The sequence below is a fragment of the Oncorhynchus mykiss genome, chromosome 23 (assembly GCF_057628025.1).
Source record: "Oncorhynchus mykiss isolate SJ-2025 chromosome 23, ASM5762802v1, whole genome shotgun sequence".
Lineage (NCBI taxonomy): Eukaryota > Metazoa > Chordata > Actinopteri > Salmoniformes > Salmonidae > Oncorhynchus > Oncorhynchus mykiss.
In genome coordinates this window covers 27,411,691-27,438,014 of record NC_143044.1, presented here as the reverse complement: position 1 = coordinate 27,438,014, position 26,324 = coordinate 27,411,691, and the positions used below count along the sequence as shown (strand labels likewise).

General features: G+C 43.6%; 1 protein-coding gene across 1 annotated transcript; it reads right to left on the bottom strand.

Annotated features, from left to right (window-relative positions):
* Window positions 1-100: 100 nt before the first annotated feature.
* LOC110502673 (aspartate aminotransferase, cytoplasmic) lies at window positions 101-25,898 on the bottom strand. Its single transcript, XM_036960380.2, has 9 exons — window positions 25,427-25,898; window positions 11,264-11,445; window positions 10,848-10,971; window positions 8,689-8,801; window positions 8,338-8,442; window positions 7,842-7,992; window positions 4,902-5,067; window positions 2,519-2,661; window positions 101-2,110 (listed from the first exon to the last, which is right to left on the bottom strand). Exons 1-9 carry the CDS (start codon window positions 25,533-25,535, stop codon window positions 1,971-1,973), a joined length of 1,233 nt encoding a protein of 410 aa, XP_036816275.1. The 5' UTR covers window positions 25,536-25,898; the 3' UTR covers window positions 101-1,970.
* Between the last annotated feature and the right edge of the window lie 426 nt (window positions 25,899-26,324).

Genomic DNA, 26,324 nt, shown 5'->3' with positions numbered 1-26,324 from the left:
TGATCCCTAATGTCATGAGAAACACACACCAAAGAGACAACTTGCACAAACAAAATATATTTTGCATCCTGGCTCTCAGATGGAAAGAACTGGCATTATATTGTAGTGTGCAGACATTTATTAAAGGATTTGAGTCATACCCCCTTGAGATACATAGGTATTCACAGCATCTGTTAGTGCATTTGATTTGTGCAATTTTGAACAATACACGTATACCACAGAGATGTCAGATACTGATAATAATAATAACAACAGAGAGCGACCGCTTCGGAATAGACTGATTGGACATTCACATTGAGCAGATCCTTCTTTCAAATGTTGAAACAAAAATAACAGGGATTGTTGCTCTCTGATTGAGAACAGTCCTGTTTGTCCCTATTGAATGCACACCAGGACTTCGAATGTGAAATTCAACAGAGAGTTACACAGTTTAAGTGATACATCATTTTTACTTCATCATCTTGGGCCAAAATAAACATGATTGTAAATATAACGTCCATAGTTCAAGTTCAATATTAGCATCCTTATTACATAGCTACATCTCTTCGACATACATTTAGTGCATGACTGATTTGGTCAATTGATTGTTTTTCACTCTAGTACTTGTTGTATGCTTTCAAGTCAAGTACTGATTACTTGGTCACAGTTAATATTTAGGTTATCTTTCAAGTGGACACAAACAACTCCTATGAGGTATGCAGGTGGGTAGGTCAAACAGACAAGGGAATGCGCCTTTCACAGTTGGAATGAAATCTGCATGAAAATGGGTCGTTCTTGAATTGCGATGGCATTCCTTTTTTTTAATACATTCTCCCGATTGCACCTGATAGTATCCAAATACATTTAAAGGTGCAATTTGCAGAAATGGTTCCGTCATGTCCTGTTTGCTAGCGTTCTAATAGTTTGAGTAGTTTCAGTTTGTGACAAAACCAGCAGGTATAGTGTAGAGAATCATTGTACCATCTTAACCGCTTTGAGATATTTTTTCCATACCAAATATATTTCATGTTCAGCTGTTTGAAGCTGGTGTACAAAAGCCAAAGGAAAATATGCAAAAATGAAACTTAAGAATGGGAAGCATAGAAATAGTGCACATAGAACAGATCTACTGCTTCTTAGACTTGCTTTCAATGAGAAATCCAAATCTATAACTCACAATTCAACGTGAATTTGGTCAGGTCGCCCAAAACGTTACTACTGCAGCTTTAAATAAAAAATAAATACAAATGAGGTACATTTGTTTCAAAATGCCAGGCCCACATCCCACCGCAATTCAACGACCCAAACAATACTAATCATAAGGTAATGTTAATAATATTAATAAGCAATGGAAGATCACCATCACCAGCACTGCGGGAGCTAGTCCTAATACATCCAGAAACACTTGGGCTGTGTCTCAATAGTTTAAACAATATAGCTTATTTTCCATATCTCCTTTCCTTGTGTCCTTCCCTCCATGATCACTGATCTGGCTGGACACGATAGGTTGAAGGAACATCAGTTGTAATGAAGGAGATGAGGAAAGGAAGCCATTTCAGAGTATTAAGACACAGACAGCTAGTGCTTAGTGTGGAAGCACACAGCAGCTAAAATGCCCTGACACACAGTGCTTAATCAGTATACAGGACTTCAACACTACTGAACAAAAACAGTACAAATTAAATCACTCCACACTCAACTGCAAGCAGCAGTGATGACACACAGGGATGATACCCACACAGAGACACACAGACAAATCATGAAACTTCTATTTAGCCTTTACGCTGCCTGTGCATTCATTTAAGTGTTCAAATACAATGTATCTATAGACAACAAGTGACATTATAGGCCCAGCATAAGCTAGTGTGCTGGGAGTTGGGAATGGGGCTTATTATGTATGTTTGGTCCAATACATTATACACACACACACACACAAACACAGCTGGTGGGGGGCAGGAGGGAGTGCTGGTGGTTGTGGGTAGTGTAGTCTTCTACTGGACGTTTACAACAGTCTCGTGGATAGACTCGGCCACATAGTCGATGTTCTTAGTGGTCAGACCACACATGTTGATACGACCGCTGGCCATTAGGTAGATACTCCTCTCCTTGATCATGTACTCCACTTGTTTAGCTGAACAGAGACAAGGAAAGAAAATATTAAAAGGTATGACATCACAAGTATTATATTTTCAGAACGTACAATATACTATCGGTATATTATATATCCCCCCCCCCCCCCCCCCCCCCCCCCGTTCAGTTAAGGCATCATTGAGCCTTAGCGTCAGTGCTCTCTACGCTGGGAAGCTGTTTCCTGGTTCTAACAGCTTTTTGAAGCTCTACGGAAGACAGCACAGCACAGGGGAGTTTAATGTTTATCCAGTAAGTTACTTCACACAAACAGTAATGAGGATGTGCTCAGCGGACTGGTGAAGCAAAAAATAGCTGGGTGGGGAGTGTATGTGTGTGTTTAAGACTAGAGAGGAAAAGAGAGGTATGCATTTGTTTGCATTCATTTGTGTGTGTATGTGTGTGTGCTTACGGTTGAGTCCAGTGAAGCTGAACATGCCGATCTGCTGTGTGATGTGGTCCCATGTTCCTGGGGTTTCCAGAGCCTGCAGTTTAGCCTGGAGTGAAGCCCTCATCAACAACACACGGTCTGCCATGGTCTTCACATTATCCTTCCTACAACAGAGAGACAGGGAGACCGAGAGAGAGAGAGACACGGTTAGACAGAGAGACAGGGTTAGACAGAGAAACAGGGTTAAACAGAGAGACAGGGTTAGACGGAGAGAGAGAGAGACAGGGTTAGACGGAGAGACAGGGTTAGACAGAGAAACAGGGTTAAACAGAGAGACAGGGTTAGACGGAGAGACAGGGTTAGACGGAGAGACAGGGTTAGACGGAGAGACAGGGTTAGACGGAGAGACAGGGTTAGACGTAGAGACAGGGTTAGATGGAGAGACAGGGTTAGACGGAGAGACAGGGTTAGACGGAGAGACAGGGTTAGACGTAGAGACAGGGTTAGATGGAGAGACAGGGTTAGACGGAGAGACAGGGTTAGACAGAGAAACAGGGTTAAACAGAGAGACAGGGTTAGACGGAGAGACAGGGTTAGACGGAGAGACAGGGTTAGACGGAGAGACAGGGTTAGACGGAGAGACAGGGTTAGACGTAGAGACAGGGTTAGATGGAGAGACAGGGTTAGACGGAGAGACAGGGTTAGACGGAGAGACAGGGTTAGACGTAGAGACAGGGTTAGATGGAGAGACAGGGTTAGATGGAGAGACAGGGTTAGACGGAGAGACACGGTTAGACGGAGAGACATTGTTAGACGGAGAGACAGGGTTAGATGGAGAGACAGGGTTAGACGGAGAGACAGGGTTAGATGGAGAGACAGGGTTAGACGGAGAGACATTGTTAGACGGAGAGACAGGGTTAGATGGAGAGACAGGGTTAGACGTAGAGACAGGGTTAGATGGAGAGACAGGGTTAGATGGAGAGACAGGGTTAGACGGAGAGACATTGTTAGACGGAGAGACAGGGTTAGACGGAGAGACAGGGTTAGACGGAGAGACAGGGTTAGACGTAGAGACAGGGTTAGATGGAGAGACAGGGTTAGACGGAGAGACAGGGTTAGATGGAGAGACATTGTTAGACGGAGAGACATTGTTAGACGGAGAGACAGGGTTAGATGGAGAGACAGGGTTAGATGGAGAGACAGGGTTAGACGGAGAGACAGGGTTAGACGGAGAGACAGGGTTAGACGGAGAGACAGAGTTAGACGGAGAGACATTGTTAGACGGAGAGACATTGTTAGACGGAGAGACAGGGTTAGAGGGAGAGACAGGGTTAGACGGAGAGACAGGGTTAGACGGAGAGACAGGGTTAGACGTAGAGACAGGGTTAGACGTAGAGACAGGGTTAGATGGAGAGACAGGGTTAGACGGAGAGACATTGTTAGACGGAGAGACAGGGTTAGACGGAGAGACAGGGTTAGACGGAGAGACAGGGTTAGACGGAGAGACAGGGTTAGACGGAGAGACAGGGTTAGACGGAGAGACATTGTTAGACGGAGAGACAGGGTTAAACGGAGAGACAGGGTTAGACGGAGAGACAGGGTTAGATGGAGAGACAGGGTTAGACAGAGAGACAGAGTTAGAGATAGAGAGACAGGATTAGATGGAGAGACAGGGTTAGATGGAGAGACAGTGTTAGACAGATAGAGAGACAGAGTTAGACAGAGAGACAGGGTTAGACGGAGAGACAGTGACAGATAGAGAGACAGGGTTAGACAGAGAGACAGGATTAGACAGAGAGACAGAGTTAGACAGATAGAGAGACAGGGTTAGACAGAGAGACAGGGTTAGACAGAGAGACAGAGTTAGACAGATAGAGAGACAGGGTTAGATGGAGAGACAGGGTTAGACAGAGAGACAGTGTTAGATGGAGAGACAGAGTTAGACAGAGAAACAGGGTTAGACAGAGAGACAGAGTTAGACAGATAGAGAGACAGTGTTAGATGGAGAGACAGGGTTAGACAGAGAAACAGGGTTAGACAGAGAAACAGGGTTAGACAGAGAGACAGGGTTAGACAGAGAGACAGGGTTAGATGGAGAGACAGGGTTAGATGGAGAGACAGGGTTAGACGGAGAGACAGGGTTAGACGGAGAGACAGGGTTAGACAGAGAGACAGGGTTAGACAGAGAGACAGGGTTAGACAGAGAGACAGGGTTAGACAGAGAGACAGAGTTAGACAGATAGAGAGACAGGGTTAGACGGAGAGACAGGGTTAGACAGAGAAACAGGGTTAGACAGACAGAGAGGGGGAGGAAGGGAAGATATAGATCTACGTTTTGACCACTCATGTTTAATTGTTGGACGTGCATACACTACTTTTGTAATGTCTGTGTGTGTGTACCCACCATTCAGCGAAGAGTTCAGGTGTGTTGAGTGTGATGGCGACCAGCCTTGCACCCTGGGAGGGAGGGTTGGACCAGGTTACCCTGACAATCTTCTCCATCTGAGATAGAACTCTCTTCAGGTTGTCAGAATCACGAGCTACAATAGTCAGGTTCCCCACACGCTCATCTGCCAGCACACAGAAACTTTCTTTAGGGTTCCCTGCAGTTTACAGATTGCATTATGTACATATATTACATTTGAAATATGTGTGTGCGTGTTATGTGTGAAAGGTGGGAGTAAGAATACATAGATTGGTTTCATATGTTTCAATGCATCTTACAGTGTGTGTGTGAGTGCATGTGTGTTAATCTTGGCAGCAATTTTAGATTTAGTTTTAGTCTTAAAATACCTTTTTAGTCGAAGTCAAATTTTTGTCCTTTCATCCGTTAGTTTTAGTTATTATCAGTCGACTAAAAGTCTGAACTATTTTAGTCACATATTTTTTTAGATATTTTGTACTTAACCTTTATTTAACTCTGTCAGTTAAGAACAAATTCTTATTTACAATGACGGCCTACCCCGGCCAAAACCTAATGACGTTGGGCCAATTGTGCGCCGCCCTATGGGACTCATAATCATGGCCGGTTGTGATACAGCCTGGAATCAATCCAGGGTCTGTAGTGACGCCTCTAACCCAGAAGCTTATAAGAAATCCTGCTATGCCCTCTGACGAACCATCAAACAGGCAAAGCGCCAATACAGGACTAAGATTGTACTACATCGGCTCCAACACTCGTCTTGTGGCAGGGCTTGCAAACTATTACAGACTACAAAGGGAAGCAAAGCCGAGAGCTGCCCAGAGACACGAGCCTACCAGACTAGCTAAATCACTTCTATGCTCGCTTCGAGGCAAGCAACACTGAGGCATGCATGAGAGCATCAGCTGTTCCGGACGACTGTGTGATCACGCTCTCCGTAGCCGAGGTGAGTAAGAACTTTAAACAGGTCAACATTCACAAGACAGATTACCAGGATGTGTGCTCCGGGCATGTGCTGACCAAATGGCAGGTGTCTTCACTGACATTTTCAACATGACATTTTCCCTGATTGAGTCTGTACTACCAACATGTTTCAAGCAGACCACCATAGTCCCTGTGCCCAAGAACACTAAGGCAACCTGCCTAAATGACTACAGACCCGTAGCACTCACGTCCGTAGCCATGAAGTGCTTTGAAAGGCTGGTAATGGCTCACATCAACACCATTATCCCAGAAACCCTAGACCCACTCCAATTTGCATACCGCCCAAACAGATCCCTAGATGATGCAATCTGTTTTGCACTCCACACCGCCCTTTCCCACCTGGACAAAAGGAACACCTACGTGAGAATGCTATTCATTGACTACAGCTCAGAGTTCAACACCATAGTACCCTCAAAGCTCATCACTAAGCTAAGGACCCTGGGACTAAACACCTGGACTTCCTGACGGGCCGCCCACAGGTGGTGAGGGTAGGTAGCAACACATCTGCCACGCTGATCTTCAACACTAGAGCCCCTCAGGGGTGTGTGCTCAGTCCCCTCCTGTGCTTCCTGTTCACCCATGACTGCGTGGCCAGGCACAACTCCAACACCATCATTAAGTTTGCAGACAACACAACAGTGGTAGGCCTGATCAACGACGAGACAACCTATAGGGAGGAGGTCAGAGACCTGTCCGGGTGGTGCCAGAATAACAACCTATCCCTCAACGTAACCAAGACCAAGGAGATGATTGTGTACTACAGCAAATGGAGGACCGAGCACACCCCCATTCTCATCGACGGGCTGCAGGGGAGCAGGTTGAGAGTTTCAAGTTCCTTGGTGTCCACATCACCAACAAACTAGAATGGTCCAAACACATCAAGACAGTTGTAAAGAGGGCACAACAAAGCCTATTCCCCCTCAGGAAACTAAAAGGATTTGGCATAGGTCCTCAGATCCTCAAAAGGTTCTACAGCTGCAACATTGAGAACTGGTTGCATCACTGCCTGGTATGGCAACTGCTCAGCCTCCGACAGCAAGGCACTACAGAGGGTAGTGCGTAAAGCCTGGTACATCACTGGGGCTAAGCTGCCTGCCATCCAGGATCTCTACACCAAGCGGTGTCAAAGGAAGGCCCTAAAAATTGTCAAAGACTCCAGCCACCCCAGTGTTCTCTCTACTACCACATGGCAAGCTGTACCGGAGCACCAAGTCTAGGACCAAAAGGCTTCTCAACAGCTTTTAGATTTTATCCTCATCGTAACCGTCAAGAGGGTTAAATAACAATGGTTTTCTTGAAAGGGGAATAATTTGAGCTTTCCAAAAATGCCAGAAGTATTACTGCAATCCTAATATTCAACAAATAGCATTTGTTTTTCCCATAGGAAAATAGCAACCGCAACTCGCATTTGAGTACTGTGGCGAGAGAGCAGCAACACGAATGAATAAATAACAGCGCACATGGGAAAACAGTCTACATGAAAGTAGGAGAGAGAGTAAACATGATTGTTTCTAGCTGAGATTAGCGTAGTTAAGTGAAGTGTCCTGGCTTCGCATCAGTTCAGAAGATTGACGAGTGACTGAAGTGACTGCCTGAGAGCTGTGTGGGAGAGCCGGGCAGATCACACAACTGAAGAAGTTCATTCTGCACGCACGCAGCCAATGCTGGCCTACCCCAAAGGGTTGAACAAAACAGATGAAAATGAGCTTCATGGCAAATTTAATGTCCATTAGTCTCATGTGGAATTCTCATCTCGTCACATTTCCATTGAGTAAAATTAAAAGTAATTTGTAAGTTCTAGTTTTTTCCAGGTCATCTCGTCTCGTTGTCGTCATTGTTTTAGTCAGGAAAAATAAGTAGTTGACGAGTATTTTTCTTCATAGTTATTGTTGACGAAATCAACACTGGTGTGTGTGTGTGTGTGAGTGTGTGTCTCACTGTAGAGGCCAAAGTTCTTGGAGAAGGACTGGGCACAGAACATCTCGAAGCCCTGCGTTACAAAGTAGCGTACGGCCCAGGCATCCTTATCCAGACAGCCTGATGCAAAGCCCTGGTACGCTGAGTCAAAGAACACAAACAGCTTCCTCCTCTGGGGAGAGAGAAAACAAAAAAGGAGAAATATTAAAACCTACAGAAAATATATATATATTTTTAAATGTATAATATTTTTTTTTGTTACATAACGCTGGGCATGTACACACACACACACACACAGCTATGTCTTACTATTTTGGGGGGGGGACCAACAATTGATTCCATTCAAAATCCTATTTTCACTAACCTCTAAGACTAAACCTAACCCTAACCCATAAAACAGTATTTTTACTAATAGCCTTTTAAGGTGGTTTGCTATTCCTGTGAGGACTTCTGGTACTCACAAGTATAGTAAAACATGTGTACACACACACACACACACACACACACACATTCTTACCTTCATGACCTCAGCCACCTGCATCCACTCTACGTGTGTAGGGTCTGTGCCGGTGGGATTGTGGGCGCACGCGTGCAAAACAAAGATGGAGTGCTTTGGTGCACTCTGGGACAGGGGTCAAAGGTCAATGTTAGACTACAGGACAGACAAATAACATATTGTGTACTGGGAGGTGATGCACCAAGTGATGCACCTATCCTCTTTTCAACCGTGTGGAAAAAGCTAATTTACTATCTACGTTGACATGACCAGTTAAGATATTCAACATTCACTATTGTGAGGTAAACTCAGAGTTCGGGAGGCAGTCTGGTGTCCATGTCAACACCACCAGTTCAGAGGTCAGCGTCTCACCTCCAGGTCGCCTAGGAAACCGTCCAGATCCAGACCCCGCTTCTCTGCGTCCCAATACTTATAGGGACGGATGTCCTCAAACCCGGCGTTGGCAAACACAGCGTTGTGGTTCTCTAGAAACAAACAGTAGAGGTTTCACAACACTTTTCTCTAAAGAGGAGTCTTTCTTTGAATGCTTCATGTGTCTTTTGAGGCCTAACATTAGCTGACAACATTAGCTGACATACGTAGTTACAAAGATTAAGTCCAGCATGTTAAAAAGTAACATGCTGGACTTAATCACCTACAGTGCCTTGCGAAAGTATTCAGACTTCTTGACTTTTTCCACATTTTGTTACGTTACAGCCTTATTGTAAAATTGATTAAATAACAAAACTTCTCAGTAATCTACACATAATACCCCATAATGACAAAGCAAAACAGGTTTATTAAAAATAAAAAACAGAAATACCTTATTTACATAAGTATTCTGAACCTTTGTTATGAGACTCGAAATTGAGCTCAGGTGGATCCTGTTCCATTTATCCTCTTTGACATGTTTCTACAACTTGATTGGGGTCCACCCGTGGTAAATTCAACTGATTGGATATGATTTGGAAAGGCACACACCTGTCTATATAATGTCCCACATTGAAGGTCCACAAGAACACAGTGGCCTCCGTCATTCTTAAATGGGAGAAGTTTGGAACCACCAAGACTCTTCCTAGAGCTGGCCGCCCGGCAAAATTTAGTAATCTGGGGAAGAAGGGCCTTGGTCACGGAGGTGACCAAGAACCCGATGGTCACTCTGACAGAGCTCTAGAGTTCCTCTGTGGAGATGGGAGAACCTTCCAAAAGGACAACCATCTCTGCAGCACTCCATCAATCAGGCCTTTATGGTAGAGTGGCCAGATGGAAGCCACTCCTCAGTAAAAGGCATATGACAGCCCACTTGGAGTTTGCCAAAAGGCACCTAAAGAACTATTTGGCCTGAATACCAAGTGTCACGCCTGGAGAAAACCTGGCACCATCCCTACGGTGAAGCATGGTGGTGGCAGCATCATGCTGTGGCAATGTTTTTAAGCAGCAGGGACTGGGAGACCAGTCAGGATCAAGGCAAAGATTAACAGAGCAAAGTACAGATAGATCCTTGATGAAAACCTGCTCCAGAGCGCTCAAGACCTCAGACTGGGGTAAAGGTTGAACTTCCAACAGGACAACAACCCTAATCACACAGCCAATGATGCAGGAGTGGCCTCAGGACAAGTCTCTAAATGTCCTTGAGTGGCCCAGCCAGAGCCCGGACTTGAACCCGATCGAACATCTCTGGAGAGACATGAAAATAGCTGTGCAGCAACGCTCCCGAATGGCAGGGTCTCCCGAGTGGCGCAACGGTCTGAGGCACTACATCTCAGTGCTAGAGGCATCACTACAGACCCTAGTTTGATTCCCGGCTGTATCACAACCGGCTGTGATTGGGAATTCCATAGGGCGACGCACAATTGGCCCAGCGTCGTCCGGGTTTGGCCGGGGTAGGACAGCATTGTAAATAAGAATTTGTTCTTAACTGACTTGCCTAGTTAAAGGTTAAATAAAAATGTTATAAAAAAAAGAATCCCCATCCATCCTGACAGAGCTTGAGAGGATATGCAGAGAAGAATGGGAGAAACTCCCCAAATACAGGTGTGCCAAGCTTGATGCTATAATCGCTGCCAAAGGTGCTTCAACAAAGTACAGAGTAAAGGGTCTGAATACTTATGTAAATGTGATATTTCAGTCTAGTATTTTTAATAAATTAGCAAAAAAACATTTTTTTTAACTGTTTTTGCTTTGTCATTATGGGGTATTGTGTGCAGATTGATGAGAAGAAAAAAAATATATCAATTTTAGAATAAGGCTGTAACGTAACAAAATGTGGAAAAAGGTCAAGGGGTCTGAATACTTTCCCAAGGCACTGTATATTAATGAACTATTAAGAGGACAATTTAGTAGTATAAGGTCCAGATAAGATAACAATAACAATGAAAAGTTTATATCTTATTTGAGGACATTCATACAGCACTGAATCAGCCGTACGAGCAGAGATGTAAACAGGTGTTTAAGTCTTGTCGTTCCTGTGTGCATGTGTGTGTGTGTGTGTGTGTGTGTGTGTGTGTGTGTGTGTGTGTGTGTGTGTGTACCCCAGGTAGGCGCTGAGACATAGACAGGTGTTTTTGTGTTGTCGTTCCCGTTGTACCAGCGTCTGAGAAACTCTGCCCCCATCTTCAGAGCACCTGTACCCCCCAGACACTGCACCGCTCCCACCTGACAGAGAGAGACAGGAAGCGAGCGTGAGAGAGAGATAGGGGGTGAGGGAGAGCGAGAGAGGGTGACCGAGAGAGAGAGACAGCAGAGAGAGAGAGGGGGAGAGATAGACAGAGGGAGAGAGAAGGTGGTGGCTGATACACACTAAATAAGTGACTTGATAACTACTTAGGAGCAATGTAGCGCACCAGTACAAATTTAAATACATTCCTTTAAATTCAGCTCAATATCTGCATAATCATGCACACAACACAACTCTCCTAACACAATCACACTTCAAAAACTACCCTACCCTGTTCTCCTGGATGGCAGGGCTGTCTTCTCCCAGGGCGATCTTGGATGCAGAGGACCTAAACTCAGGCAGACCCAGAATGGCCAGGTACTCATGGTTCAGACTGTTGTCCGCTACAATGATCTTCTCCACCTTCTTAACCACGGGCAGCACCCAGGGCTGGCCCTCATCTGTCCTGTAGGCTGGAGGGAAGAGACAGTTTTACAGGTTAAGTTTGTTTTACGGTGCAAATGTTGCAGTAGCCCAATTCTGGCCCTATGGCTCTCTCTCCAGCTGGCATTACTGCCTTGGTGAGCAACCCACTCAAGAGGGGAAGGTGCCAATGAACAATGAACACTGACAACCTGAGGAGAGATCTAACTCAGATGGAAATGTCACAAACACTCTCACCTGCGCTTTACTACACTAGAAGCTTTACTGCTCTGCAAGATCCAAGTAGACTAATATGTAATTAGGCCTACCGTATGTCTCATCCACATGAAGAAATACTATAGTATACTATGGTATAAAGATTATAGTGTTCACTGTTGTGTTTTCGCAGTCTTTACTGTAGTATTTACAGTTTACAACAGTATTTAAACGGTATATTAAAGTATTTCATATAGTGTTTTTACGGATTGTATAATACTGTAGTATTTAGTACTGTAGTGTTTTTGCTGACTTTAGTATACTGTAGTATTTACTGTAGTGTTTTAACAGACTGTAGTATACTGTTGTTTTTGCAGACATTACTGTAGTATTTACTATAGCGTTTTTATTTTATTATCTTTGACATCAAAGGCTTTGTCCTTGAGGAAACCTACTGGAGAAATACCTGTGTAAATAAGGTATATCTGTTTTAGTTATTTTTAATACATTTGCAAAAAAGTCCTAGAAACCTGTTTTTGCTTTGTCATTATTGGGAAAGGTGTGTAGATTGATGAGGAAAATAGTTTATTTAATACATTTTAGAATAAGGCTGTACAGTGCTTCGCAAAAGTATTCATCCCCATTGGCGTTTTTCCTATTTTGTTGCATTACAACCTGTAATTTAAATGTATTTTTATTTAGATTTCATGTAATGGGCATACACAAAATAGTCCAAATTGGTGAAGTGAAATGAAAAAAATAACTTGCTACGAAGCCCCTAAATAAGATCTGGTGCAACCAGGTTCCCTCAGAAGTCACATAATTAGTCAAATAATGTCCAACTGTGTGCAATCTACGTGTCACATGATCTGTCACATGATCTCAGTATATATACACCTGCTCTGAAAGGCCCCAGAGTCTGCAACCCCACTAAGCAAGGGGCACCATCAAGCAAGCGGCACCATGAAGACCAAGGAGCTCTCCAAACAGGTCAGGGACAAAATTGTGGAAGTACAGATCAGGGTTGGGTTATAAAAAAATACCCGAAACTTTGAACATTCCATGGAACACCATTAAATCCATTATTAAAAAATGGAAAGACTACGGCACCACAACAAACCTGCCAAAAGAGGGCCGCCCACCAACACTCAAGAACCAGGCAATGAGGGCATTAATCAGAGGCAACAAAGAGACCAAAGATGACCCTGAAGGAGCTGCAAAGCTCCACGGCGGAGATTGGAGTATCTGTCCATAGGACCCCTTTAAGCCATACACTCCACAGAGCTGGGCTTTAAGGACGTGTCAATCCCTGACCTGAGTATTCTTTGTTTTCTTTATATATTTTGGTTAGGTCAGGGTGTGACATGGGTGATGTATGTGTTTTTGTACTGTCTAAGGTTTTTTGTAGGTTTATGGGGTTGTTTACCATCTAGGTGTTTATGTATGTCTATGGTTGCCTAGATTGGTTCTCAATTAGAGGCAGCTGGTAATCGTTGTCTCTGATTGGGAACCATATTTAGGCAGCCATCTTCTTTGGGTATTTCGTGGGTTATTGTCTATGTTATGTTGCTTATTAGCACAGTGTTTCTTTAGCACTCACGTTCGTCGTGTTAGTTAGTTTGTTTGGTTAGTGTACTTCGTATTTTCTGACTTTCATTAAAAATATGTATTCACATCACGCTGCGCTTTGGTCTCCTCAATACGACGATCGTGACAGAATAACCCACCTACAATGGACCAAGCAGCGTGGTAACGGCCAGCAGCAGCAGCGGCAAAGAACGCAGGACTCATGGACTTGGGAGGAGATTCTAGACGGCGAAGGACCCTGGGCACAGCCAGGGGAATATCGCCGCCCCAAAGCAGAGCTGGAGGCAGCAAAAGCAGAGAGGCGCCAGTATGAGGAGGCAGCACGGTAGCGCGGCTGGAAGCCCGAGAGGCAGCCCCAAAAATGTATTGGGCGGGGGCACAGGGAGAGTGTGGCAGAGTCAGGAGTCAGACCTGAGCCAACTCCCCCTGCTTACCGTAAGGAGCCAAGGTTGGAACCAGAGCCGGTCAGGGCGGTATTGGAGGTGAGCGAAGCAGAGACAGTGAGTTAATGGGGAGATTGGAGGAGAGAGTTGCTGTGTTGGTGCCTGAGGCACGACATCCGCCCGACGGAGCGTGTCGGGGATTTGATGTCACCTGGGTCAACTCTCCATACTCGTCCTGAGGTGCGTGCTAGCCGTCTGGTGAAGACTGTGCCAGCCCCACGCACCAGGCCTCCTGTGCACCTCCCTAGCCCTGCACGTCCTGTGCCAGCTCGGCGGTACAGTTCTCCGAGCCTTGCTTACCGTGGCGGGTGTTGTACTGGTCAGGCACCGTGTTATGCGGTGGAGCACATGGTGTCCCCAGTACGCTTGCTTAGCCCGGTGCGCTACTTCCCAGCTCCCTGTATCTGCCGGGCTAGGGTGAGGATCCAGTCAGGGCGGATGGTGCCAGCCCTGCTCTCAAGATCTCCAGTGCGCCTTCACGTTCCGGTCTATCCGGTGCCACCTCCACACACCAGCCCTCTGGTGGCAGCCCCCCGTACCAGGCTGTCTCTCCGTCTCATCCCTACAAGTGCTCCCGCCTGTCCAGCGCTGCCAGAGCCTTCCTCCTGCCCAGAGCTGATAGAGTCTCCCGTCTGTCCTGAGTTGCTAGAGTCTCCCGTCTGTCCTGAGCTGCTAGAGTCTTCCGTCTGTCCTGAGCCGCTAGAGTCTCCCGTCTGTCCTGAGCCGCTAGAGTCTCCCGTCTGTCCTGAGCCGCCAGAGTCTCCCGTCTGTCCTGAGCCGCCAGAGTCTCCCGTCTGTCCTGAGCCGCCAGAGTCTCCCGTCTGTCCTGAGCCGCCAGAGTCTCCCGTCTGTCCTGAGCCGCCAGAGTCTCCCGTCTGTCCTGAGCCGTCAGAGCCGCCAGTCTGTCCTGAGCCGTCAGTCAGCCAGGAGCTGCCAGAGCCGTCAGTCAGCCAGGACCTGCCAGAGCCGTCAGCCAGCCAGGAGCTGCCAGAGCCGCCAGTCAGCCAGGAGCCGCCAGTCAGCCAGGAGCCGCTAGAGCCGTCAGCCAGCCTGGAGCCGCCAGAGCCGTCAGCCAGCCGGGAGCCGCCAGAGCCGTCAGCCAGCCAGGAGCCGCAAGAGCCGTCAGCCAGCCAGGAGCTGCAAGAGCCGTCAGCAAGCCGGGACCTGCAAGAGCCGTCAGCCAGCCGGGAGCCGCCAGAGCCGTCAGCCAGCCAGGAGCCGCCAGAGCCATCAGCCAGCCAGGAGCTGCCAGAACTGTCAACCAGCCAGGAGCTGCCAGAGCCGTCAGCCAGCCAGGAGCTGCCAGAGCCGCCTGTCACGCCGGCGACGCTGGAATCTCCCTCCTGTCTGGAGCTGCCAGAGCCGCTCCTCAGTCCAGAGGCGCCTTTCCGTCCAGTGGTGCTCTCTACGGTGATCTTCAGTCCGGGGCCCGGTGCGAGGGTCCCCGCTCCAGAGGCGCCACCTAAGTGGGCCAAGACTTAAGTACAGCGGGGTCCATGTCCCGCACCCAAGCCGCCGCCGTGAAAAATGCCCACCCGGACCCTCCCCTTTTGATTAGGTTTTTGCGGCCTGAGTCCGCACCTTTGTGGGGGTACTGTCACTCCCTGACCTGAGTATTCTTTGTTTTCTTTATATATTTTGGTTAGGTCAGGGTGTGACATGGGTGATGAATGTGTTTTTGTACTGTCTAGGGTTTTTTGTAGGTTTATGGGGTTGTTTACCATCTAGGTGTTTATGTATGTCTATGGTTGCCTAGAGTGGTTCTCAATTAGAGGCAGCTGGTTATCGTTGTCTCTGATTGGGAACCATATTTAGACAGCCATCTTCTTTGGGTATTTTGTGGGTTATTGTCTATGTTATGTTGCTTGTTAGCACAGTGTTTCTTTAGCAGTCACGTTCATCTTGTTAGTTTGTTTGTTTGGTTAGTGTACTTCGTGTTTTTCGTCTTTCATTAAAAATATGTATTCACATCACGCTGCGCTTTGGTCTCCTCAATACGATGATCGTGACAGGAAGAGTGGCCAGAAAAAAGCCATTGCTTAAAGACAAAAATAGGCAAACACGTTTGGTGTTCGCCAAAAGGCATGTGGGAGACTCCCCAAACATATTGGAGAAGGTACTCTGGTCAGATGAGACTAAAATTGAGCTTTTTGACCATCAAACCCAACACCTCTCATCACCCCGAGAACACCATCCCCCACAGTGAAGCATGGTGGTGGCAGTGTGATGACCCTCCCACTCTGTCTGCTGTATTCTCTCTTTGTTCTTGTTTCCTTATTAGGATGCCGGTGGGCGGAGTTGGGAGGGTCGTCAGCTACATGGGAAACACCTGGGCCCGGTGTGTCCCAGGATAAATACACAACTTCCCCATTCATGGAGGAGACTCTCTCCATGCAGACACCTTTACAGATTTTGTTGTGTATCTTGGTGGCCTTTTGGTTGTTTGCTTTGGCACCTTTCAACACCCTGCACTATCACATTCATGGATGCAAAACACTCACTTACACTACTGATTACTGATTACACACACCATTGTATATTGTACTTAGTTTACTTTATTTAATATATATGTTTTGTTACTCCTTATCTCCACGTTGTCTCCCTTTTGTTACGGGCTTTGAGCCGGTTCGTGACAGCAGCATCATGCTGTGGGGATGTTTGTCATCGGCAGGGACTGGGAAACTGGTCAGAATTGAAGGAATGATGGATGGCGCTAAATACAGGGAAATTCTTGATGGAAACCGGTTTCAGTCTTCCAGAGATTTGAGACAGGGACAGAGGTTCATCTTCCAGCAGCACAATGACCCTAAGCATACTGCTAAAGCAACACTCGAGTGGTTTAAGGGGAAACATTTAAATGTCTTGGAATGGCCTAGTCAAAGCCCAGACGTCAATGCAATTGAGAATCTGTGGTATGACTTAAACATTGCTATACACCAGCGGAACCCATCCAACTTGAAGGAGCTGGAGCAGTTTTGCCTTGAAAAATGGACAAAAATCCCAGTGGCTAGATGATAACAGAATTATGTTCTCCAGGTACATCACCCAATTTAATTATATTACTCTCAGTCTGCAAACCAGAATTTGTAAGATCCTGGTCGAATGAAACAGACGGAGGACCAGCTAAGTGGTCAAAAAGGTTTATTCACGGAACGTTCTGAAGTCAAGAATACAAAACAATTAATTTTATACTGACTTCTCACGCCCACACATTCACACAGCCATACGCACACACACAAACAGACACACAAACAGAAGCACATACACACATACCCACACAAACAGACGCACACACATGTCCTGCTCCGCACACACTGTCTGTCTCACTTCCCAGCCGACAGAGATGGTGACTTTATTCTTTATTCTAGTCAGTTCGGCACCAAGCTCAGACAGTCTGTGTTTAAAATACCATAGACATATTGTCTTTACCCTAATTCTGACTAGGACGACACATTTATTGATACACATTTATTGATTTATACATTCTAAACAATTCCATACAATTATATGTTTCAGGGCGGAATATTCTAATCATTCAATTAACAGACAATTCTCACCTATCACTAGATGTGTCAAGCTTATAGAGACATACCCCAAGAGACTTGCAGCTGTAATTGCTGCAAAAGGTGGCTCTACAAAGTATTGATTTTGGGGGGTGAATAGTTATGCACGCTCAAGTTTTCCGTTTTTTGGTCTTATTTCTTGTTTGTTTCACAATAAAAAAATGGAAAAATGTCATGGGGGGTGAATACTTTCGCAAGCCACTGTAACGTAACAAATAGTGAAAAAAGTAAAGGGGTCTGAGTGCACAGTATACTTTCCGAATGCACTTTATAGTATCCTACAGCAGTAATTCCCAAACTGTGGGGGTGCAAAGGGTCGGAACTCAGTCTGGCTTTCAACTTACTACTGAAAGTTGCAATAGTAGAATGCTCAAGGTGCAATTTCATTGGGTAGTGCATCAGCAGTTTTCCTCAAGTCATGTCAGTCATTGCAGACCTTAGAGAGCCACAGTTGAAGTCGGAAGTTTACATACACCTTAGCCAAGTACATTCAAACTCAGTTTTTCGCAAATCCTGACATTTAATCCTAGTAAAAATTCCCTGTCTTAGGTCAGTTAGGGTCATCACTTTATTATAAGAATGTGAAATGTCAGAATAATAGTAGAGAGAATTATTTATTTCAGCTTTTATTTATTTCATCACATTCCCAGTGGGTCAGAAGTTTACATACACTCAATTAGTATTTGGTAGTATTGCATTTAAATTGTTTAACTTGGGTCAAACACTTCGGGTAGCCTTCCACAAGCTTCCCACAATAAGTTGGGTGAATTTTGGCCCATTCCTCTTCCTCCTCCTTTGTTGTCCTTAAGCCATATTGCCACAACTTTGGAAGTATGCTTGGGGTCATTGTCCATTTGGAAGAACCATTTGTGACCAAGCTTTAACTTGAACTGATGTATTGAGATGTTGCTTCAATATGTCCATATAATTTTCAATCCTCATGATGCCATCTATTTTGTGAAGTGCACCAGTCCCTCCTGCAGCAAAGCACACCCACAACATGATGCTGCTACCCCCGTGCTTCACAGTTGGGATGGTGTTCTTCGGCTTGCAAGCCTCCCCCTTTTCCTCCAAACATAACGATGGTCATTATGGCCAAACAGTTCTATTTTTATTTCATCAGACCGGAGGACATTTCTCCAAAAAGTACGATCTTTGTCCCCATGTGCAGTTGCAAACCGTAGTCTGGATTTTTCATGGCGGTTTTGGAGCAGTGGCTTCTTCCTTGCTGAGCGGCCATTCAGGTTATGTCGCTATAGGACTTGTTTTACTGTGGATATAGATACTTGTGTACCTGTTTCCTCCAGCACCTTCACAAGGTCCTTTGCTGTTGTTCTTGGATTGTTTTCCACTTTTCGCACTAAAGTAAGTTAATCTCTAGGAGACAGAACGAGTCTCCTTCCTGAGCGATATGACGGCTGCGTGTTCCCATGGTGTTTATACTTGCGTACTATTGTTTGTACAGATGAACGTGGTACCATCAGGCATTTGGAAATTGCTCTCAAGGATGAACCAGACTTGTGGAGGTCTACAATTTTTTTTCTGAGGTCTTGGCTGATTTCTTTTGAATTCCCATGATGTCAAGAGGCACTGAGTTTGAAGGTAGGCCTTGAAATATATCCACAGGTACACCTCCAATTGACTCAAATGATGTCAATTAGCCTATCAGAAGCTTGTAACGCCATGGTATCATTTTCAGAAATGTTCCAAGCTGTTTAAAGGCACAGTCAACTTAGTGTATGTAAACTTCTGACCCACTGGAATTGTGATACAGTGAATTATAAGTTAAATAATGTGTCTGTAAACAAATGTTGGAAAAATGACTTGTGTCAAGCACAAAGTAGATGTCCTAACTGACTTGCCAAAACTATAGTTTGTTAACAAGAAATTTGGTGAGTGGTTGAAACATTTTAATGACTCCAACCTAAGTGTATGTAAACTTCCAACTTCAACTGTATTTATAATTTGTCAGAAATGTCCAGAACAACTAACCCATGTCAGCTAACGTTTTTTTAGTCACTCAAATATCACATGAACACATAAGGAATTAGCTTTAAAACTGCAACACTTTCTCTGCACCCCATGACAAACTTTCATTTATCTGCATGTCCAGCCATTTTCTTTTCAGGACAACCAGGGCTACAAGTAGAACACAAAATAATTTGATATAAACAGTTACATTCATGAGTTTTTTTGACAAACGTCAACAACAAAAAAATAAGATCCTGCAAAGCAAAAACCTGATAAAAAATGTATTTATATGAATGTAAGTACAGAAATTGTTTGGTCAGTGGGAAATGTATGTCCAACTAGTCCGTGACAATTGTGTGGAGTTTGTGACAGCAACTGTGAGCTTATTACAGTATTATTATGCTAAGTAGAAGAACCCCTTACCTTTTAACGACTCTTGTATAGCTTGTGAGTGTCGTAGAGCAAAACATGTTACATGTGCGACTTCGTGAGTCTCAAATTTTCATAGATCGCTTTGTAGCTCAAACCATTCTGACTCTACAGATGATTTTGTAAAAAGACACAGCCCTGGGCCCCTTCGAGACCCTTGTCTCACAAACATTGCTCTAGCTCAGCCCCTGTTAACCACACAGACTAATGGTTGGTACCCAACGGATGCAAAATAAATAGATAAACACACAATGTTTAAAAGGGGTTAGAGGTCCTAAATCACAACGGCACGATGGTAGGACTCATTGGGTTAAAATGGCAAAATAAAGCCTCCATCCCATGGCAAAATGTATGGAATTGCAGGAAATAAGCTTTAAAACTGCTAAATTTTCTCTCTGCCAACCAGAGGGGTGTGAACAGTTTGTTTCATTAACAGTGCTTGTGCCAATAGAAATAGACGTGTTATACCTACAGTTTACAACAGAATTCTATAGTAAGTACTTTAGTATTCTATAGTAAACAGAATTATTTTTTTTAAGTGGATGGTGGTCAACTCTGCAAAGGTTTGTTTTTTTATAGTTTTAACGGATCAGGCTACAACCTGATGAACGTCAAAGACTGCGGTTGTGCACTTTCCTCTGCTGTCCTAAATTCCAGTCAGACATCACTGATAAGAAAGCCAAACTAGTAAGTTACTAAATCAGAGTAAACAGTGTTGTTGAGCTAAAGAGGAGAGGGCACTCCTGTCTACAGACTCTTACCTACTCAACTATTATAGTCTGTAAACTGTCGGAAAACATACTTCCACATCCACTTTCTAAAAGAGCCCGACTAACTGTATAATTTGTGACTGAAGTTCAAGAGAAGGGACATGGGTCTATCTGTTCTATGAGCATGTAAACACATGGTGTAGCATATGTACATATGTCAGTTATTTTCAGCCAGCTGACCACAGTACCAGTCTAATGTTAGTCTACTACAGGAAGGAATTACTGGGCCGTAGGCCTGACCTGTGCTAATCAGGGAAATTCAAACGGTTCTGACCTGCACTGCAGAGAGAGAGAGCAGGGGGAGGGGGAAAGAGCAAACGCAGTGTCACGATACAGCAGGTTTACACTTTGAGGATTCTGACAGCGTCCTTGCGCAAAATAGTATGCAGCATCATCTGGATATGTATGCAACAAAAGTTCAAAATTCACATTCTCATACCATTTCTGTTTGTAAATGGGTATACCCCCTTGGGTTCTCAAGAGCTAGTTTAGGCACTGATCCAACAACATCCATCCTTTCCTCCTTTCAAGTATTCCTCATTGACATGATTGGATTGGTCAAAGCTATGGCCGTCATTGTAAATAAGAATTTGTTCTTAACTGACTTGCCTAGTTAAAAAAAATAAAAAAAATAATAAAACATTACATGTAGTGGAATGCTTGCTAACACCCATCCAATCATGTTAGCGATTACTTCAGGTAAGGCATTGAGGCATACATTTACAGGGCCTTCAGAAAGTATTCACACCCCTGGACTTTTTCCACATTTTGTTGTGTTACAAAGAGGGATTAAAAATGTTTTAATTTTTATTTTTCAACGATCTAGCCTAAATACTATGTAATGTCAAAGTGGAAGAATAATTCTAACATTTGTAAAAAAAAAAATATGAAAAATAAAACACTAATATATCTTGATTAGATTCAACACCCTTATACATGTTAAAGTCACATTTGGCAGCGATTACAGCTGTGAGTCTTTCTGGGTAAGTCTCTAAGAGCTTTCCACACCTGGATCGTGCAACATTTGCCTATTATTATTTTCTAAATTCTTCAAATGATTGTTGATTATTGCTGGACAACCATTTTCAGGTCTTGTCATAGATTTATTTTCAAGCAGATTTAAGTCAAAACTGTTAAATCGACCACTCAACAACATTCACTGTCTTCTTGGTAAGCAACTCCAGTGTATACAGTACTTGTGTTTAAGGTTATTGTCCTGCTGAAAGCTGAATTAATCTCCCAGTGTCTGGTGGAAAGCAGACTGAAACAGATTTTCCTATAGGATTTTGACTGTGCTTAGCTCCATTTTGTAATGAATACTCAGGGAGAAAAAGGTGTAGATTCACGCGCAGCAGGTGTTTAATTCACCTTCACAGAAGGCAAGAATCGTGGTCACAGGCAGGCAATGGCAAACACGCAGGTGAATCAAAACTAAGACTGAAGGCTATAACTGGTTCTCACAAACGAGCTAGGAAAAGGCTTAGTAGAGTAAAAACGAGCAATACCTCACAAAGGCACAAACAGAATGAACTGAACTAAATAAGGAGCTGATGAGACCAGGCGAGTAACTAACACAGGTGAAATCAATGAACAAAAATGAAAGACAGGGCTACGTTCAAGAACACAAAGAAACAGGGCTACGTTCAAGATCACAAAGAAACAGGGCTACGTTCAAGAACATAATGAAACAGAACACAAGGTTGACTAAGAAAATAAATACAGAACCTTACACATTTCCTTTATTTTTTATGCTGAAAAGCCCAGTCCTTAATGATTACAAGCCACCACAACCCATAACATGATGCAGCCACCACAATGCTTGAAAATATGGGGAGTGGTACTAAGTAATGTGTTCTATTGGATTTGCCCCATGCATAATAATAATAATAATAATAATATCATATGCCATTTAGCAGACACTTTTTAAGTGTCTTACACTCATGAGTGCATACATTTTACATATGGGTGGCCCCAGCGGGAATCGAAACCACAAAACACTTTGTATTCAGTACAAAAGATGAATTGCCTTGCCACATTTTTTGCAGTATTACTTTAGTGCATTGTTGCAAAAAGGATGCATGTTTTGGAATATTTATATTCTGTACAGGCTTCCTTCTTTTCACTCTGTCAATTAGCTTAGTATTGTGGAGTAACTACAATGTTGTTGATCCATCCTCAGTTTTCTCCTATCACAGCCATTAAACTCTTAACTGTTTTAAAGTCACCATTGGCCTCATGATGAAAATACCTAAGTGGTTTATTCCCCTCTGGCAACTGAGTTAGGATGAAGCCTGTATCTTTGTAGTGACTGGGTGTATTGATACACCATCCAAAGAGTAATTAATAACTTCACCATGCTCAAAGGGATATTCAATGTCTGTTTTTTTTTAATCCATCTATCAATAGGTGCTCTTCTTTGCGAGGCATTGGAAAACCTCCCTGGTCTTTGTGGTTGAATCTGTGCTTGAAATTCACTGCTCGACTGAGAGACCTTACAGATAAATATATGTGCGTGGTACCGAGATGAGGTAAACACTGTTATTGCACACAGAGTGAGTCCATGCAAACTATTATTTGACTTGTTAAGCAACCTTTTACTTCTGAACGTATTTAGGCTTGCCATAACAAAGGGGTTGAATACTTATTGACTCAAGACATTTCAGCTTTTCATTTTTAATTCATTTCTAAAAAGATGATTCTACTTTGACATTATGGGGCATGTCACGTTCTGACCTTAGTTCTTTTATTATGTCTTTGTTTTAGTATGGTCAGGGCGTGAGTTGGTTGGGTTGTCTATGTTCCTATTTCTATGATTTGCTATTTCTGTGTTTGGCCTGGTATGGTTCTCAATCAGAGGCAGCTGTCAATCGTTGTCCCTGATTGAGAACCATATTTAGGTAGCCTATTTTCTATTGTGTTTTGTTTGGGTGATTATTTTCTGTTTTCTGTTGTGTGTCTGCACCAGCCAGAACTGTTTTCGGTTGCCATTTTAAATTCAGGCTGTAACACAACTAAATGTGGAAAAAGTCAAGGGGTGTGAATACTTTCTGAAATAACTGTAAAGTGTTCCAACAGGACCCTAATCCACCACCGTTTTTCCATCTCTTATGAATTGTTAATAGAGGGTTTAATACCACGTGACAACAACAGAGCTTTGGCCAGTTCTCTGGCGTAGCTCTGCTCTAATGTAGCGCAATGCAAATCCTTTAGTCCGGAGAGGCCAAGCAAGCAGTCAGATCACACATGGAGATTTCAGCCTTTGGGCTGCAGTGTTAAATAATAATAACAACACTCCATACAAAGATTCAGTCAGAAGAATGGTAATGTGTGAGTGCACTGCACTGTGTGACTAAATGGAAATGTGAGTTGTGTGACAATAAGAAAGGGGAGGGACGGGGTGTATTCTGTCTACAGTCTCTCATAGAAGGATCGTAGAGAGTGAATGGGAGTGAATTACTTCATTACGGTCAATTTATCTTAACTTACAGTGATATGACCATGACTCATTGATCTCCAGCTACAACTACCGGCATGTTCCAGTCTGTTCCAGTCCTCCTTACTGCAGTGACAGAGCCACTTCTTTGGATGACTGCCAACGACAGGTTATATAGGCCTTGCTAGGCTATCTAGGGATTCTGAACAATCAGCACGGAAAGCAAAGGACATCATGCTATCCTGATTGATTGGTTAGGTGAAGAGGTTTCAACACATAGAACAGATCCAGTCTGTCACAACATTGAGGGAGAATGCAAAAAGGTGACACTTTACTTGACACCCAGTGTCATAACACGTTATGACACAGTCAAACATGTCATATGTTATAAAAGCTTACATAATTTGCCATAACCTGTTATAATATGGTCATAACACTGTCATGACATAGATTTAGACTTGTTGTGACATATATTGCATACTTTTATGGCTGGTTATGACACCTACATAAGTGTCAAAACCCAAAACCTACCACACAAGGCAAAGCATTCCATTAGACCACAGCTTGTGTCAACAGTATGATTCTGTTATAAAAAAATTTTTTTTAAAATGACCATGTTAAAGTATCATTGCAATTGCGCAAACATTGATGTCAGACATGCGCCTACCTCAATGCTCTGCTGATGACGACTGGGATGAATGCAGGAGCAGATTTCAGGAGCAGGACAAGACATCCTCTTTTTGATTGATGACCTTTTTTGACTGATGACTGACTTAAGGGTATGTACGTGATAGGCCTACATGGCTTATATGATTCTGATGGTCATAATGCTTATTGACAGTGTCATAAAGTGTATTTTCTTAGTTCAAGTAAAGTGACACAGGATGGTCATAATGCTTCATGACAGTGTCATTAAATGTATTTTCTACAAGTTAATTAAAATACAATGAAAAAAACATGACTGTAAAGAATTTATTACAACAAAAACAAAGGATCTAAGTGACAAACTTTCAAATGAAAGGAAACTTCTTGGCAGGGAAAACACTAATTTGAATAAATTACTCTGATGTAGGTGTCATAACCAGCCATAAAATAACGCAATAGGTCACACCAGGTGTTGCTTAATATATATATATATATATATATATATGCAATGACAGTGTTATGACCATATTATGACATGTTATGACAAGTTATGTCAGCTGTTACGACATGGTTATGACCGTCTTATGACACTGGGTGTCAAGTAAAGTGTTACCTAGTTTTCAAACAGGGCCCTGCAACACAACATTTCAGATGATGCACTAGTTATAAGGGATTAGCTATGGTATACTAAATCATCATTGTAAATAATAATTCATTCTTAATTGACTTGCCTATTTGAATAAAGATTAAATCAAATGTAAAAATAAACACTAAGTTAGCTGCTAACGTTAGCTAGCTAGTTAGCCACGGTTGAACGGTTCGCTAGTAAATTAACTATGCGATTATTAATGGTGCAGGAAATCGGACAGGCAGCAGAGCAGGTGCATTGTTATCGCGGTGGAACTCTGTGATCCAAATGTTAGCTAGCTTGCTTACTTCATCCCAGCGATTGACGCATCATCATCATCTCTTACCTCCAACTCCGAGGTTCACCTTCTTGGGGTTCGCGTCCTCTTTAAAATCATTCGACAGCTTGAATACAGCCACTGGGGTGGCTTGGGGAACCTCTCCGAATAACGACATAATGATGACTATTACCAAGGAGGGGTGTTAGACAAAGCGTTAAACAACCCGGGCACAAACCGCTGTGTAAAGTGCTACAGGACGAGATAGGAAAATACTTTCACCTTCAACTTGGATGGATTTGAGGTCGTCCCTAGTTAGCACAGCCATAAAGTCATAAACCCCGCCTATTTCTACAATTTCTCTTCTCTTCTCAATTTGATTTTAAACCTAAACCTAACATTAACCCTAACCACACTGATAACAATTGCCTTACCCTAACCCTAAATGATATCCAAATATATAATTTTTGTTATCATTTTTACGACATTGCCAATTTTTACTTTGTAGCTTTGCCATCTAGTGGAAAACGTGGATTTGGCCAATGGAGAATGAATGGAGAATGGGTGTGAAAGATTTCACCAATAGAAATCGAATGCAAGCAGTTGACCCCAAAATTAGCCAATCCTAGCAACGATTGAACGGGGTCAAGGGGTGCAATATTGTGACGTAATTGACAGCTGGCACCAATGACTAGCCTCCATTGGAGATTGACAAATTACTATGCAAATCTCGGTCGCTGAATATGAAAGAGCGGCGTTGTTGTGAGGCATTGGGATTTCCCTGCAAAAATTGTCTGACATCTTATAAATAGCCTAAATGTTATTGCATACCAGTAGTTTTGCAGGGTTTCCAAAGCCTCATAACATCCATAGTTAAGCATTCTGCCTATAACACTGAAACAACTTTACTATGGATCTAAAACTATGCCTACCCTCTTGTTAAAATCTCCACATCTCTACACTTTAG

Coding starts and splice junctions, on each gene's coding strand:
- LOC110502673 (XM_036960380.2), bottom strand. CDS start 25,535: ATGTCGTTATTCGGAGAGGTTCCCCAAGCCACCCCAGTGGCTGTATTC. Junction 10,972..11,263: donor CTGCCATCCAGGAGAACAGG/GTAGGGTAGTTT, acceptor TCTCTCTGTCAG/GTGGGAGCGGTGCAGTGTCT. Junction 7,993..8,337: donor AGGTGGCTGAGGTCATGAAG/GTAAGAATGTGT, acceptor CTCTCTCCCCAG/AGGAGGAAGCTGTTTGTGTT.